Source organism: Phalacrocorax aristotelis, chromosome 6, assembly GCF_949628215.1.
Source record: "Phalacrocorax aristotelis chromosome 6, bGulAri2.1, whole genome shotgun sequence".
Classification (NCBI taxonomy): domain Eukaryota; kingdom Metazoa; phylum Chordata; class Aves; order Suliformes; family Phalacrocoracidae; genus Phalacrocorax; species Phalacrocorax aristotelis.
In genome coordinates, this window is record NC_134281.1 from 22,018,939 (window position 1) to 22,032,839 (window position 13,901).

General features: G+C 34.7%; 1 protein-coding gene across 9 annotated transcripts in view; it reads left to right on the top strand.

Moving 5' to 3' along the window:
- ATP2B2 (ATPase plasma membrane Ca2+ transporting 2) overlaps window positions 1–13,901 on the top strand; it is a 451,559-nt gene that overhangs the window by 386,278 nt on the left and 51,380 nt on the right. For all 9 annotated transcript variants that reach the window (XM_075096585.1, XM_075096583.1, XM_075096581.1 and 6 more), the window contains 2 exons: window positions 10,080–10,321; window positions 10,886–11,120. In XM_075096585.1, coding sequence (XP_074952686.1) covers window positions 10,080–10,321; window positions 10,886–11,120 — 477 coding nt within the window. The remainder of the gene's footprint in view (window positions 1–10,079; window positions 10,322–10,885; window positions 11,121–13,901) is intronic.

Genomic DNA, 13,901 nt, shown 5'->3' on the forward strand with positions numbered 1-13,901 from the left:
AGTTTGTCTCCTGTCTCTGTTTTCTGTGTTGGCAACACTCATGAAGGCAGTCTAATAGCAACATGCAGTAAAACCTCAGTTTAATAGATCTAAAACAAGGTAGCAGATGTTTGGGTTGTCATTATGGAGGTACCCATTACAATCCCACAATTAAGTGCAATATCTCCTTTGCATTTAAAGAAAAATGTTCAGCTGATTTGTCTTTCATGAAGATATAGCAAGCCTTTGCCAAAGATATGGAACAAATTATCAGCAAGTTATAAAATCTGTTAGTCTGTTCTTAATTTTAATCAATTTGGTTTAGAAATGGCACATTTGTCACTCTGGTCTGTGTTCGAATGATTTTGGTAATAGGGGAGAAAAATGCTTTTCTTCCTTTATAACTGCCTTTAACTGAAGCCTTGTACTTAGGCTATATTTGAAGTAAATTGGTTGTTAATTAAAGTACGTTAATAACAATTGCTGTGTCTAATTATTATGATTATATAGGTTACTTGTCAACAGTTCTTGTAGCACTTAAAGCTGGAATGGAACTAGTGTAAATCTAACAACTGCCAGTTCCCTGTGAATAGGACTATACAAAAGGACAAGAGAGGAGATTTTTGGTGTCCAAATTTGGAAATAGAATACATAATTTTCAAAATTTGAGAGCCAAATTGTCATTAAATGGTATGTTATAATGGAACATTTGAATGGTTTTGATCAATAATAATAGGAAAGCCTCTACATACAGACGAATAACATTTATAGTATAATAGATATACTAAGAATCTTTGAGGAAAATGTGGAGAAGAATCTGTGTCTGTAAAACTCAGTTTAATCTAATCTGGAAACACTAAGGCTGGAGTGTCCTAATCATAAGTATGATTAATTGGTAGTGTCATAACAAGGCAGAGTTCATTCTTTGCACTGTAATGTGGTGTATTAATGTACCTTGGTTTAAATTAAGCCACGAATCATTGTCATTTGGAATTAAGAGATTTTTTAAAATTATATTTATTTTTCAAATTAAAAGACATCCAACTTTCTATTTTACTTATTTTAATCCTGAAAATGTAAACTATTTATTACAAAAGAAAAAATTTCAAATTAGAGAACCAAAATGGATTGGGAGATGAAAAGGAATAACTCGTGATTATGGAGTTGCGAATGAACTGTAATGTTCATAATGTAATATATAATATATATAATATATAATAATCAATATAATATAACATACATGTCAATGCTCGGTTCCTTAGAATAAGTATTCTTCAGTTATGTGTGCAGGACTTTATGAAAAGGTATTATTAATTTTAAAAAGTTATTGGTTAATGTTTTTATAATTTGAAATCAGAAATCCTCGCTCTGGGCCCAATTAAATTAATTACACAGATAAATGTAGTTAAATGTTGCTTTGTTAACAACCTCAAATAGTGCTTCTGCTACAGCTATCCCACTTTTTCTTTGGTTGTGAAGCTGAAGGAAATAGCAATTTTAGTCCTAATTAGTTCTAACAAGTTCTTTATACCTAGGAGTAATATTCTCATATGAATAGTGTAAATTGCTCATATGTCACATTTTGCATGTCTGAAAATCTATGCACAGACAATATAAGTGTTTTGTCTGTATTTTTAAATTGCATCCTCTGTTCTTGAGGGTGAGTTGAAAAACTGATGAAGTGTGGACTAGAAAACTGGACAGTGAGGTACATTGAAACCTGGTTGAACTGCTGGTCTCAGGCTGTTGTGATAACAAAGTCCAGCTGGAAGCCGATCACTAATGGTGTATCCCAGTGATCAATAAGGGGGGCCAATACTGTTTCACATCATTAATAATCCAGATGATGGGGCTGAGTGTCTGACATACAAGTTTGAGGTTGTGAAAACTGGGACTGTTCAGCATGGAGAAGAGAAATCTCAGGGAGGAACATTATCAATGAGTGTAAGTACCTGATGGGAGGGAATAAAGAAGATGGAGCTGGACTCTTCTCAGTGGTGCCCTGTGAAAGGCAAAAAGCCAATGAGAGCAAACTGAAACACAGGAAATTCCATTTAGACATAAGAAAGCGTGTTCTACTGTGAGGGTGGTCAAACATTGGTCCAGGTTGCCTAGAGAGGTTGTGGAGTCTCCTTCCCTGGAGGTTTTCAAAACCCAACTGGATACAGCCCTGAGCGACCTGCTGTAGTTGGACCTGCTTCGGCAGGGGCACTGGGTTTAGATTGTCTTCCAAAAGAGGGAGGCTAGTGCATGCTGGTCTCAACCACATGCGAAAAATGTATACAGGACTGACATATCCAATTTTTACCTTTAACTAGTGAGAAGAAGAAACAATTCTCCTGTTTCCAGTAGTATTTTTTGGCCTGATCCTTTTTTTATTCAAATGAGTCAAAGTTAAATTTGTCCTTCAAACTAAAAGGGTAATTTATTTGCTATTAAAATTAAGGGCAGAGTATTAATTCTCTTTGAATGTAAAAATATGTAAGTCAATGAGAGAGGGAGTAAAGACTGTCACACCAGCCTTTCAGTCTGTTCTTTGTGCATGATTTCATGTCCTTTCATAATCACTTTTGGTGAATTTATGGATAGTATAATTTTTTCTTTGTTTGTTATGTGAGCTGAAACAATTGTGAGTCCATATTCACTGAGCCACATCACTGCTGCTTTATCTTTGCCATGTTGATAGGAAATGTTACACTGTTACATTACATAATTACATCTGGCCCCTTTTTATATGATCATTGCCTTGCTATTATTTGATGCAACAAGAGATGTTGAACCACACTGTTTTAATGTGATGTATCTGAATAAACTTGTATCCATCTCAAGTACTAGCAATGAGAATTATGTGGTACCACAGCATTCCATTAATTAAATGGATTGTTGCATCATTTTCAGGTCTGTCTTCAGATAACAGAAAAAATATTTAAAAATTATTGTCCTAAAAATTAAATAATTACCCTGTATAAGAGCTAATCTGATGCAGGAAGCCTGGATTTTAATATCCTCCAATTGCTGTGGTAGATCTGATTATGCCAGTCATACCTAAATAACTCCATTGTTCTGGCTACTGTACAAATATATTGTTTCTTACACCCTGCACAGTAATGAGTCAAAAATTCCTGTTACCAATTTCCTAGGAAGGTTGAGCAGATCTGATATTGAAATGGTTGTTAAATAACAAGATAGTGGCCTGTGCTGGGGAGCAGTGCCAAACGACAATGCTGTCACTCATCTGAGGAGCCTGCTTCATGTCAGCTGAAGGGTGCAGCACACATCTGATCAGTGGTAGGGAAGTCTGTTAAACTGCTTCTCCGTTGTTACTTGTTCTTGCTGAGGCAGCATAACTGAGCTCAGCAGGATGTTCTGGTCAGTCTCTAACCATGAGAGATGTGAAGGTTGTCTTATGGCTTTAACAGTTTGAACTGCCAGCAAGTTGGGGTCCAGACTTAGGCTTGACATGCAGTATAAACGTACATTGAGACTACAATTTTACTGTAACATAGAGGTCTAAATGATAAAAGACTGCTGCCTGTATTCAACATGTAGTAATTAGGGGGCTGTACAGTTGCTGGTTCAGTGAGAAGGCATCCTCACTAGCCACTAGTATGAAGTAACAACTTACAAATGTATAACTTTACTGTTAAACTGTTGTTTTTTATGTTTCTGATTTTAGTCTTGAGATTCTATATTTCTTGTGAGTGCTGAAACTTATTTCATGTGCCTTCATTTTAGGTTGTGTAGATCTGGGATGCGAATTAGGCTGACTAACAAATCAGTGCCTGTCAGTCGGGATTTGGAATAAGTTGCCTTGATTTTGATAGGCTTATGATGGTGACTGCTGGTGCCTAGTGTAAATAGTGAGAATTTGAGGTGACCTATTTGGTGCACATTTTCCCAAGAAATCAAGCTGCTGTGGGTACTAGGGTTTTGTGGATGATTGGAAGCAAAAGGATTTACCTGTTGTATCCCCCTTTCCCAGTCTTTTCAGAATAGAAATATGGGGGGGACATTAATTCAGGGCAGCAATGGTGACATTTCAGATATTTATTTGTTCATGTGATCCATTTATTATTTCCCTCTCTACATTCTCCTGTCTTTTAGTCCTGTTTTATGCTAGGGAATACTGCTGATGTGCTTGATTACCAGTACACATCTGTGTAAAACAATTTTTTTTCTCTTAATCCTGTTCCTTCCACTAATTTTGGATTCAAACACTCCATGCCCTCCTCTCTGTGTTGGAGTTAAGTGCTTATATCATGTAGGAAGTGTTTGAAGAAAAAGGGAGAAACTTGGTAATAAAGGTGGAGAATTTACTAAAAACACTTTCCCTTCTTCTGTTACCTTCAGTTTGATTCTTCCTGTCTGATTCTTTTTCCTACAAAACATGCTGTTGATAATCCCTGAGCCCAAGATACATGCCACTATTAGAGGTGAATGTCTTCTTTTTTTTCCCACAACTTTCCTCTCTGTCAGATACACTTCACAGTCAAATTTCTTGTATAAGCTTATAACTTTTTTATTTTAGATGAGCTGTATTAGCATTCCTCAAAACATATTGCATGCCACCCTGCAATATTTTTCTGGCTTCTGTACAGCACTGTGTAACACCATTATGTACCGTGTGAAATACAAATCCTGTTTAGAATATATGGCCAGTCTTTGTTACCGGAGCATGTACAGCATCTATTAAGGGGTTCCCAAACATTTTGTGTTGTCTGGTTTAGAGCCAAATTGCAAATGTATGTACCACAGGGCTTTGAAATTATGAATGTGTAATCATGGGACCCCAAAATTGATGCATTATGGAGAAAATGGATCAATATCAGGAATTTAGAAGCTCACCATCCTTAAGGGGTGTGGACCTCTAGTTCTTTGGAATTGAAATGTTTTGCTTGAGCTTGAAATGACGTAAAGGAAGAGATCTGTATCAGTCTAGTGTATAAAAATTTTTAATCCTGTGAAGGTAAAAAGGAGATAAATCTTGGTGTCTGATGAACAGGCATGATATAAGTGAATGGGAACACCTATGTTAGACTACTCAGTGGCGTGCATAAGAATAAAAAAACCCCATCAAACCTTTACAATTTCAATGTTGAACTTTAAATCTGGTGAGTGAGATCAAAATGGTACGTAAGGTTAATGGATTCTGTTTCTTCTGATGCCAAAATGATTATGCAACCAGCTCCAAGTTAAGTGTTTTTTCAATCCCTTATGCTGACCCCAATTCAAACTGACTTTTGACTTTAATTTAACTGAATTTCAACAGCATTTTACCTTGCAGTGATGATTCTGAGTTGTAAATTAGCATGTGTATTTCAGAAAACATGTGCTCTGTATAAAACAGCGGTAACTTATTAATCATTAATATGAAAAACTACTTAAAATTCTAAATAGTCTGAGGACAAATTGTGCTCTTCATCAGTCAAGTCAATAATATTACTTCAGATGTGTCCTCAAGGGTAGCAAAGATCAGAGTCTGCACAAGCTTTGAAGGGTAATTTTTATTCCTAAATAAAGACCTTAGGAAAATGAATTACTAACATTTTAACAGTACAGAGCTGATCCCAGGTATGTGTAGTGAAATATATCTTTAAGATGCTGTTTGGTTTTTCTTTGTTTTAATCTACAAAAATATTTTCCAAGAATTCTAATAAAATATTTGGCGTTTGGTTAATTAGTATTATTCTAGTCATGTATATACTTAATATGACAGTTGTAGTCTGCCTGGGAAGCCAGCAGTATGCTATGTACTGAGATAATGTGGGCAGGTGTTCAATAAAACTAAAGGAAAGTTCCACAGTATTGTTTGGAAGAGAAAAGTCAGATAGGATTACTAAGTAAGCTTTCTAAACAATAGGTGAAAGTGGAAAAAAAATTTTTGTAAGAGCATCTTCACATGTCAAAACCAGCCTATTTCCAGACAAGCTTTATTAAAGTTTCTATTGCATTCTTATGCATGGATGCGAATTCCTATGTAGTTATGCAGAGGTGATACAGCTAGGAAAAAAACAAACTCTTACAACAAATAGTAAAGAATGAAGGAGAAGATAAAGCAAATTTCTTGCTGGTGTTTGGCAAGCAGAATCCAGATTATAGCTTGGGTGAAGGATCTGTGGAAATGGTCATACTATGAAAGGCAGAAAAAAGTTCTACTGTTGAACTTCTGTAGTTAACAGGATCCCAGAGAAATCATAAATGAAAACTAGAACATTACTGCTTTCTTATTTTCAACACATCTTTTGAAACTATTCCCCATTTTGTAATTGAAAACTTTATTTAGTCAAGCAAAGTTTTAGATTTGTAATCCTTGGCTAAAAAGAACTTTCATTTTTAAGATTTTATCTAAGATAAACAGTAATTTCTAAATCTATCTTGGTTTAGCTTGAAGTCAGCTGAATAAACCTGTATCTACAAAAAGCTGATAACATTTTATTATAAATTTAGTATATTTTAATCTTGCTTTAGATGTCTTCCATTAAACCATTGACTCAAATTATGTACCAAAGGAGTATCTCTGAATCTGATAGTACTATAGTTTTTTAGTAGTTCTCCTTTTTATGGTATTAGGAATTAAAAAATAAAAAAATCATCACATGGTTTGAATGTCATTCATCCATCTTGGTTATTTTAAATTTTACATGTATAATGTTTAAACATACACAAAAAAATTCCTGCACATCCTGGTCCATTTTTTATTTTTTGAGAAAATATAGAGTGGAAATTTCTCACAATATAGTTTTAAAAAATCTATTTCCTCTTTCTGCCTATTGTGAATGAAGTTGAACTAGAACATTCGATATGGATATAATAGTCTAGCAAAGTTCATTTTTTTTCTTAATAAAATTGGCATATTTATCATTATTCTAAAGGATAAATTCAATCTGTAGAACACAGGAGAATAGCATAAAACGAACAAAGGCTTCAGATGATATATGAAATCCTAACGTTTTCATTTGGAAAGACTTGGTTCTTCTTGCCAGGTCCTCTCTTTTCACATCAAAAGGAGCAATGAGAAAAATGAGGCTTACGAAGTGTTATGGTTAAAATAGAAGCATTATAATTTCCTAATTTAATTCTAAAAGTTGAAGCACCTCTTCAAGTTATGCCCAGTTTTATCTTTCTTCCTTCTTAACCCAGTTGATTAGTCAAGTGTTTTCCAGTGAAATAATTCTGAAAATTCCTTATGAAATTCAAATTCAGTATTAGGTCAATACTAGCTTTTGGGCTGATATTTTTAAGCCTTAATAATACAACTGTACTTTGACCTAGAAACCTATTTTGATTTGATAGTTGTAACAACTGTTCTTTTAACATGTCTGTACTTTGTTTTCCATGCAAGTATTTGCTTACAATTGAAATATTATTACATAATATAAAGGTTTGGAAGAAACATTTGAAAACTTTTTACAGGAATCAGTGGAAAGTACTTATTGGAGAAAGATATTGGATCAGTCTCTTCCCTGCAGAAGATTGTACAGTAGGTAGCAGTCTTACGACTAGCAAAAGATTCTTCACTGAGCTCTTGAGAAACAGTGCATTCAAAAAGACCAAGTTCCTATTTGCAAATCACAGTTCAAAGGCTTTCTCTCATATGTTGTCAAAGGGTTTTCATTCTCTGAGGAGTCAGTGAAGTTGTTACTAGTTAATTATTCAAAAGTAACCCCTTTGGGCTGTCCTTTTAATTGTTTTCCAGGTGTCATAAAGTGCAGATTTCAGCAAGAAATAAATTTAGATATAGCACAGTAGGAAGTTTTAAAAGCCAGCAGCTTCTGCAAAGGACTGTCAAGAACAATCTGCAAGGAGACTAGTTTTGGCATATAGATTTTGAGCTGAAACAGTACAGGAAAGGAAGTGCTACTTGCCAGCTCTCACCACCATATGCTTTGTTACAATGTAATGTACAAAGAATATGGAGACAGCAGCTGCTCTAGAGGGAGGTGGCCACTTGTTAGATTTTGAAACCTTTCTGAAATGTCTGTTCATTTTCTTTCCACTGGTATTTTTTCCCCTTGCTTATGTATTTGCATTTAAAAGATATTCACTAAAATAAATCTATTTTTAGACCACAGTGAGAAGAGGAGAGTGTGATCTACTTTCTGTTGAAATAAAAATAATTTTGTAAGGACTTCAACATTTAGTTTTATATATGGTGGAGTGTGGGTAGATTCTCATTTTAGCAATATCCATTCACATCAGGTCATGATGAAATCATATGTAAAATTAACTGTTGTCTAGGATTGTATGTCTTTGATGGAGAGAAATTTATGTCTGTCACTGGTTTCCAGTGTGTTTGCTAGTAGCTTGATCACATTCGCATTTACGTCAATGTCGAGATCCACGGACTTCAGTGGCAGAGAGAACCAAAGCGTAAATGAGGATTTAGGTCTATAATGGAGACAGTTTGATATGACGTTCTCAGAAAAATCAGCCTTTCCTATCATCCCTACCCAGACAGTGAAGTTGATTACTCTGTGGCTTTCAGAAACCTGAAGTTCTTAGCATGTTTCAGGTACTGTGTGCCTGCAATGCCATGAAAATGAACCTAATTTATTTAAACAAAACTATTTTAAAGAGTATTTTTTTTACTCCAGACTGAGATTTTCATATCCACTGAATGTAACAATCCTTCCAGATACAGTACAAAGTCTTGGGTTTTAAATTAGGGATTCTCAAGTGAATTTGAGAATGCAGAGGGAATTGACATCACAGTGTAATGGGATTATTGAGCAAGATGTTAGAGCATATAATAAAATTAATATATTGTATTAGCATTTTTGCTGAGTGTCACTTTTTTACATTGACCCTGGAGTAATGCTGAAATGTCATAGCAACACAAATATGACGCATTTAACTCAGCAAGAGTGATGGTTCATATAGAAGAAAGATGTTACAATTCTTTTTGGAAGGATAAATCTCTTCAGGACAGAGATTTTTAGATTATTACGTATTGGTCACCACAGATGCATCTCCCTGAAAAAGAAATTACATTAATCTATCTGTGTATATATTTTCCTGGTGATAGAAGGATGGTTCTTATGTAAAAATATGTGATTATTTGCTTACTTCAGTTCTAGACCAATTTATTATTATCTTACCTTCATTGTTTAATCCAGCTGCAATTGGTGGTTATCTGGAATACTTAAGTAGTTGCTAAGGCTCACTTAAAGGTCCCCTTTTCCCTTTTTGTTGCTGTGCTTGTTTACAAGTTTAATAATGCCTTATATTACCCATCATCCCACTGAGGGGCAATGTAGGGAATTCCATCTCTTAAGAATATCATTTCCAAAGTAGATGGCGTTTTAAAGTCTATAGTGAAATTAAACATGGATTCTGAATATAGTCCTGCAGTCCTAATTCTGCAAGATGGGTAGTTTTTAAATTTTGAATGGGAAGGTAAAGCCTTCTTTGTCCATAGAAGGACTGAGTATTGTCCTGAGTTGCAAAATGTTTAGCCTACTCCATTTTTTCTAACATACAAAGCATTTATTGCCTGAAACAGCAGAATAAAGTATGTTAATTCTAGAAAAAGGTACTTTTAGATATAGAACTATTATTTTATAGATTGTTGGAAATACCTTTTTCACTGAGATGTGCTGTTATGATTAAGTGCAGATTTATTTTTACATAAAAAATGCCTGATAGAAAAAAAGGACAGATCTTTCTTTCCCGCACCATTATAATCATGAAAGTCAGCAAAGCAATATAGTTCTAAGCAAGTAAGAAAAGAAAATACTCTAAGGCAAATGAGAATTAATTATTTTTTCAGCCTAAAGAAAGTTACTTCATTTTTAATTACATAGTGCCTAACCATCGCAAGCTATTCAGCTGCCAATGGCTAATTTAAAAGAAAACAAATGCGAGAAACCCAATGTAGCTATTTGTCTAGAGAAATTTTCCTCATTGTGAGAATAGCTGCTTCAAGTCTGTTAAAGCTCTGTGGATTTTTTGCTAGCTTTTAAAAATCAGCAGACATACAATTGCACAGTTAGAGCTTCAGATCTTAAACTGTACACTGTAAGTTTGTTATTAATTGTTCAGAAGGCATATATGCTGCTTGTCATTAGAGAAATTAATATCTAATTTTTTCTTCTCTTCAGCCACCAGAAAAAGAGGGTGGCCTGCCTCGCCAGGTAGGCAATAAGACGGAGTGTGGTCTCTTGGGATTTGTCCTGGATTTGAAGCAGGATTATGAGCCTGTTCGGAATCTCATGCCTGAGGAGAAACTCTATAAAGTTTACACGTTCAACTCTGTCAGAAAGTCAATGAGTACTGTCATTAAAATGCCAGATGGTAGTTTCCGAATGTACAGCAAAGGAGCTTCTGAAATTGTTCTGAAGAAGTAAGTTCAATGGATTACTTGCTGTGTTTTTCTGAAATGCAAAAGATTCTGACACACATAAGGCATACATGGGAATTTTGGTATTTGGAATTTGCTACTTACGGTAGAAGTATGACACGCGATAAAATGTTACTGATTTTTCTCAAAAAAATAATTTTTTTTAAGTCCTCACTCTTGCAACACTATTTGGCTTTTTTTTCTTATCATTGGCTAGCCAAAGAATTGGGTCTGCATTTGGTAGTTTATGAATGGATTCCTTATGTTCAATCCATTTGGAAAACAAGAATTTTTCAATTTCATTGTAAGTTGCCAGCTCATTAATTACATGGGTATTAAGGAAATAATGAAGGAAAGGCTCTTGGTGTCTCTGTAATAAGTTACAAACAAATTCTCTGATATTTCAGTAGTGAATCTTCCTGTTTAATCTACAAATTTACACTAGAAATTTAAAACTTGCCATCAAAAGGGAGAGTGTTGAATGAAGTGAGCTGATACAAGCAAATACTTTTCAGCAGTTATGTGAATACACAATCAACTTTTTTTTCCCCCCCATAAATAAAAAAGATGCTCCAGGATCCTTAATGCAGCTGGTGAACCTCGTATCTTCAGACCACGTGACCGTGATGAAATGGTGAAGAAAGTGATTGAACCTATGGCCTGTGATGGACTGAGAACAATCTGTGTTGCTTTCCGAGACTTTAACAGCAGCCCAGAGCCTGACTGGGACAACGAAAATGACATATTATCTGACCTGACTTGCATTTGTGTTGTTGGCATTGAAGACCCAGTAAGGCCGGAGGTATATCAAATTCTTATGTTATAAAGCATTTCTTGGAGAAATGAACATTAATTGAACTATAGAGTTCTTGCAGTTTTTATCTTTTATTTTTAATTAGCTCTGTCAAAGAAGATGGAAGTGAATTTTAGAAATAGACTTTACTTGATAAAAATCAATTATTAATATCTAAATAAAGCAAAATAGGGCTTTTTGAACTGCAGGATTGAGATTACTTGACCTTCCCCCAAGGAGTAGTATACAGGAGGATTGATCGGCAGAAGTTTTATTATGCTACCAGATATTAAAGAATTTTCCTTAAGGAATGTAGTGACATACAACTGTGAAACTAGATAAAAGATGGTGGTGATTGTAATTGCCACGATTGTAAGTACAATGTGCTCGCTTTCCACAGAAATTGCTTGCAGTCTTGGAGGTCTGTGTTTTAGTAACAGTTGCCACTTTACTAATTGTCCTAAGACGGTAACTGGTGGCTACTCAGGAAAACTGTTTTTAATGTTGTGTTTGGACAAGGAAAAGCTTTGGCACAGAAAGGCTTCAGATTTCAAGGATACTATACATAAATGTCTTGTAAAACTATGACTAAAATTTCAACTCAGCTAAACTGAAAAAAAACAGTGTTCGGTGTGCACACTAGAAGCATATGCCTGCTACTACACTTGTAAATTGTATTACTACAGCAATATAAAGTGCAGATTAAGAGGCAGAAACTTTGTTTCTGACTTATGTATATGGTGCTTGATAATTAATCTTGACAGTGGAGAATTGGTTCCATTTTACAGTTTAGAAAGATTGAGAGAAGCTAAGTCCCAAAGTTAAAAGTGCTGAGCATAAAATGCAGGTATTGTCATTATCTTTGTTTGGTGCCCTTCTCGCTGACTCAACCATGTGTGGCCATGGCTGCTGTGTAGGCACAGCCGCAGCCACGTGGTATGATGTGAGAGCACCTGCCCCAGCACCTCCTGCAAATGTGGGGAGCGATTAATGATCTCCTGTTTTGCTCCAAGAAGTCCACTCTTCGATTCTGCTGTTGTTTCAGTTGATCATTAATGACTGTGGTTTGCTTTGGAGTAGTCATTGAAGGAGAACTCAAATTTCTGTTATACAAAAAGGGTACGTTCTGATGCTGCAAAAAGAAAGTTGTTTGGTACTAATCCTTGTCTTTTTTATTATTCTGACTCATTTTACATTTTTGCTGGATCTTTTTTTAATCACGTCTAAATCTTTGTATTTGATCCACTGAGAATTGGTGGCAATGCTAGACATATTAGGAATTTGTTTTTTACTAAAACATCAAAAATATAATTTGTTCTGGTTTTTTTCCATAAGTCCTTTATAAAGTAGGCATTGACATACTTCTTACTGCTGTAACTTTGGAAACTAGCATGATATAATTACAGCTAAGGTACCAACTGCATAACTATGCTTTGTGAGATAATGAACTTTCTTGGGGCTTTTTTCAGTATCAAGAATGTTGTTATAAAGTAAATCTTGTTTAGGTGGAAAGTGTATGATAAACTCCTTATCTCCACAACCATCAGATAAACAGCATTCACTTTATCTGTCATCAGATGGTCTTTTGCTGCTAATCCATCTGTCCCTACACCTCACATTGCAAGTCTTTAAAGATATTTAAAAACATTCTTAAAATGTTCTGTTTGCAATGATCCCTTAATGCTCTAACTCACGTATGTATAAACTCAGAAAGCTTATAAATGTCAGTGGCCACTGGAACTGTGATTCAGTCCTGTTTCCCTCCAAAATAGATTCATGATACATCTTGTTAGAAAATAGCTTTAAGTCAGGTTATGGGTGGTATGACAGACTGAGGGAATAGGAAGCAGTGGGATTTGCAGTTATTATTGAAAATAGCTGCAAACTATCCTTTCATGTGATTATTATGAGTGTGTTTTATAAGGGAACTGCTTTCATCTTATAGGGAATAATTTCTTAGGAGCTTGAGGTAAAAATGAAGAGTGTTGCTAAAAATAAAGAGGTCAAGTCTGACTTCTGTATAAAGGATCAAAGAAGATGCAGACAGGAAAACATTTTATTTCTAGATAATCATTGCATAATGTATTTGATTTCTTGTAGTTTAACACCAGAATATGCAGTAACACTTCTTACTTAATTGCAAAACACTCAATAAAATGTTTATAATTTCAGAATTTTACCAACTGTTGGACATATCTGCAGTTGTTTTTTGGGACTTTGTTCTTTGGGTTTTTTCCTCTTCTTGTCCCTTTTCACTGTTTTAAAGTGTTAACAACATCATCAAAACATTTAAAACAATGTTAAAATTATTACTACTCCACACATTGGTAGAAAGCAGTAGGAGTACCTTAGGAAAAAGGAATGAACTAAAAAACATCCAAGCCAAAGCAAAAGAATAAATTTCAGAAAAACTGTCTAGGTAAGAAATATCTGACTTAGTGGGAATATTGTAATATGCATGTATTGCAATGGTGAAATCACCATTGTAGATGCAAATAGTAAGAAGTTGAGCTGTTATAAGGGACCTTACTATTTTGCCAGAATTAAGTCCACTTATAAATAGAGTGGCCACTGGAGTTTATGAATTTTCAAAGTACTTTCTATAGCAGAAGAAAGAACATAAAAAATTAGAAATATTGCTACAACTCCTGTTTTATTAATATTCTCAGTATTCATGGATATCAGAATTTATTCAGACAGAAATGATAGATTAGGTAATTCCAATGAAACAATCCAATTTCACCATCCTGGCAACCTTTAGTTTCCCTTAAATTACACTCCCATTTTTCC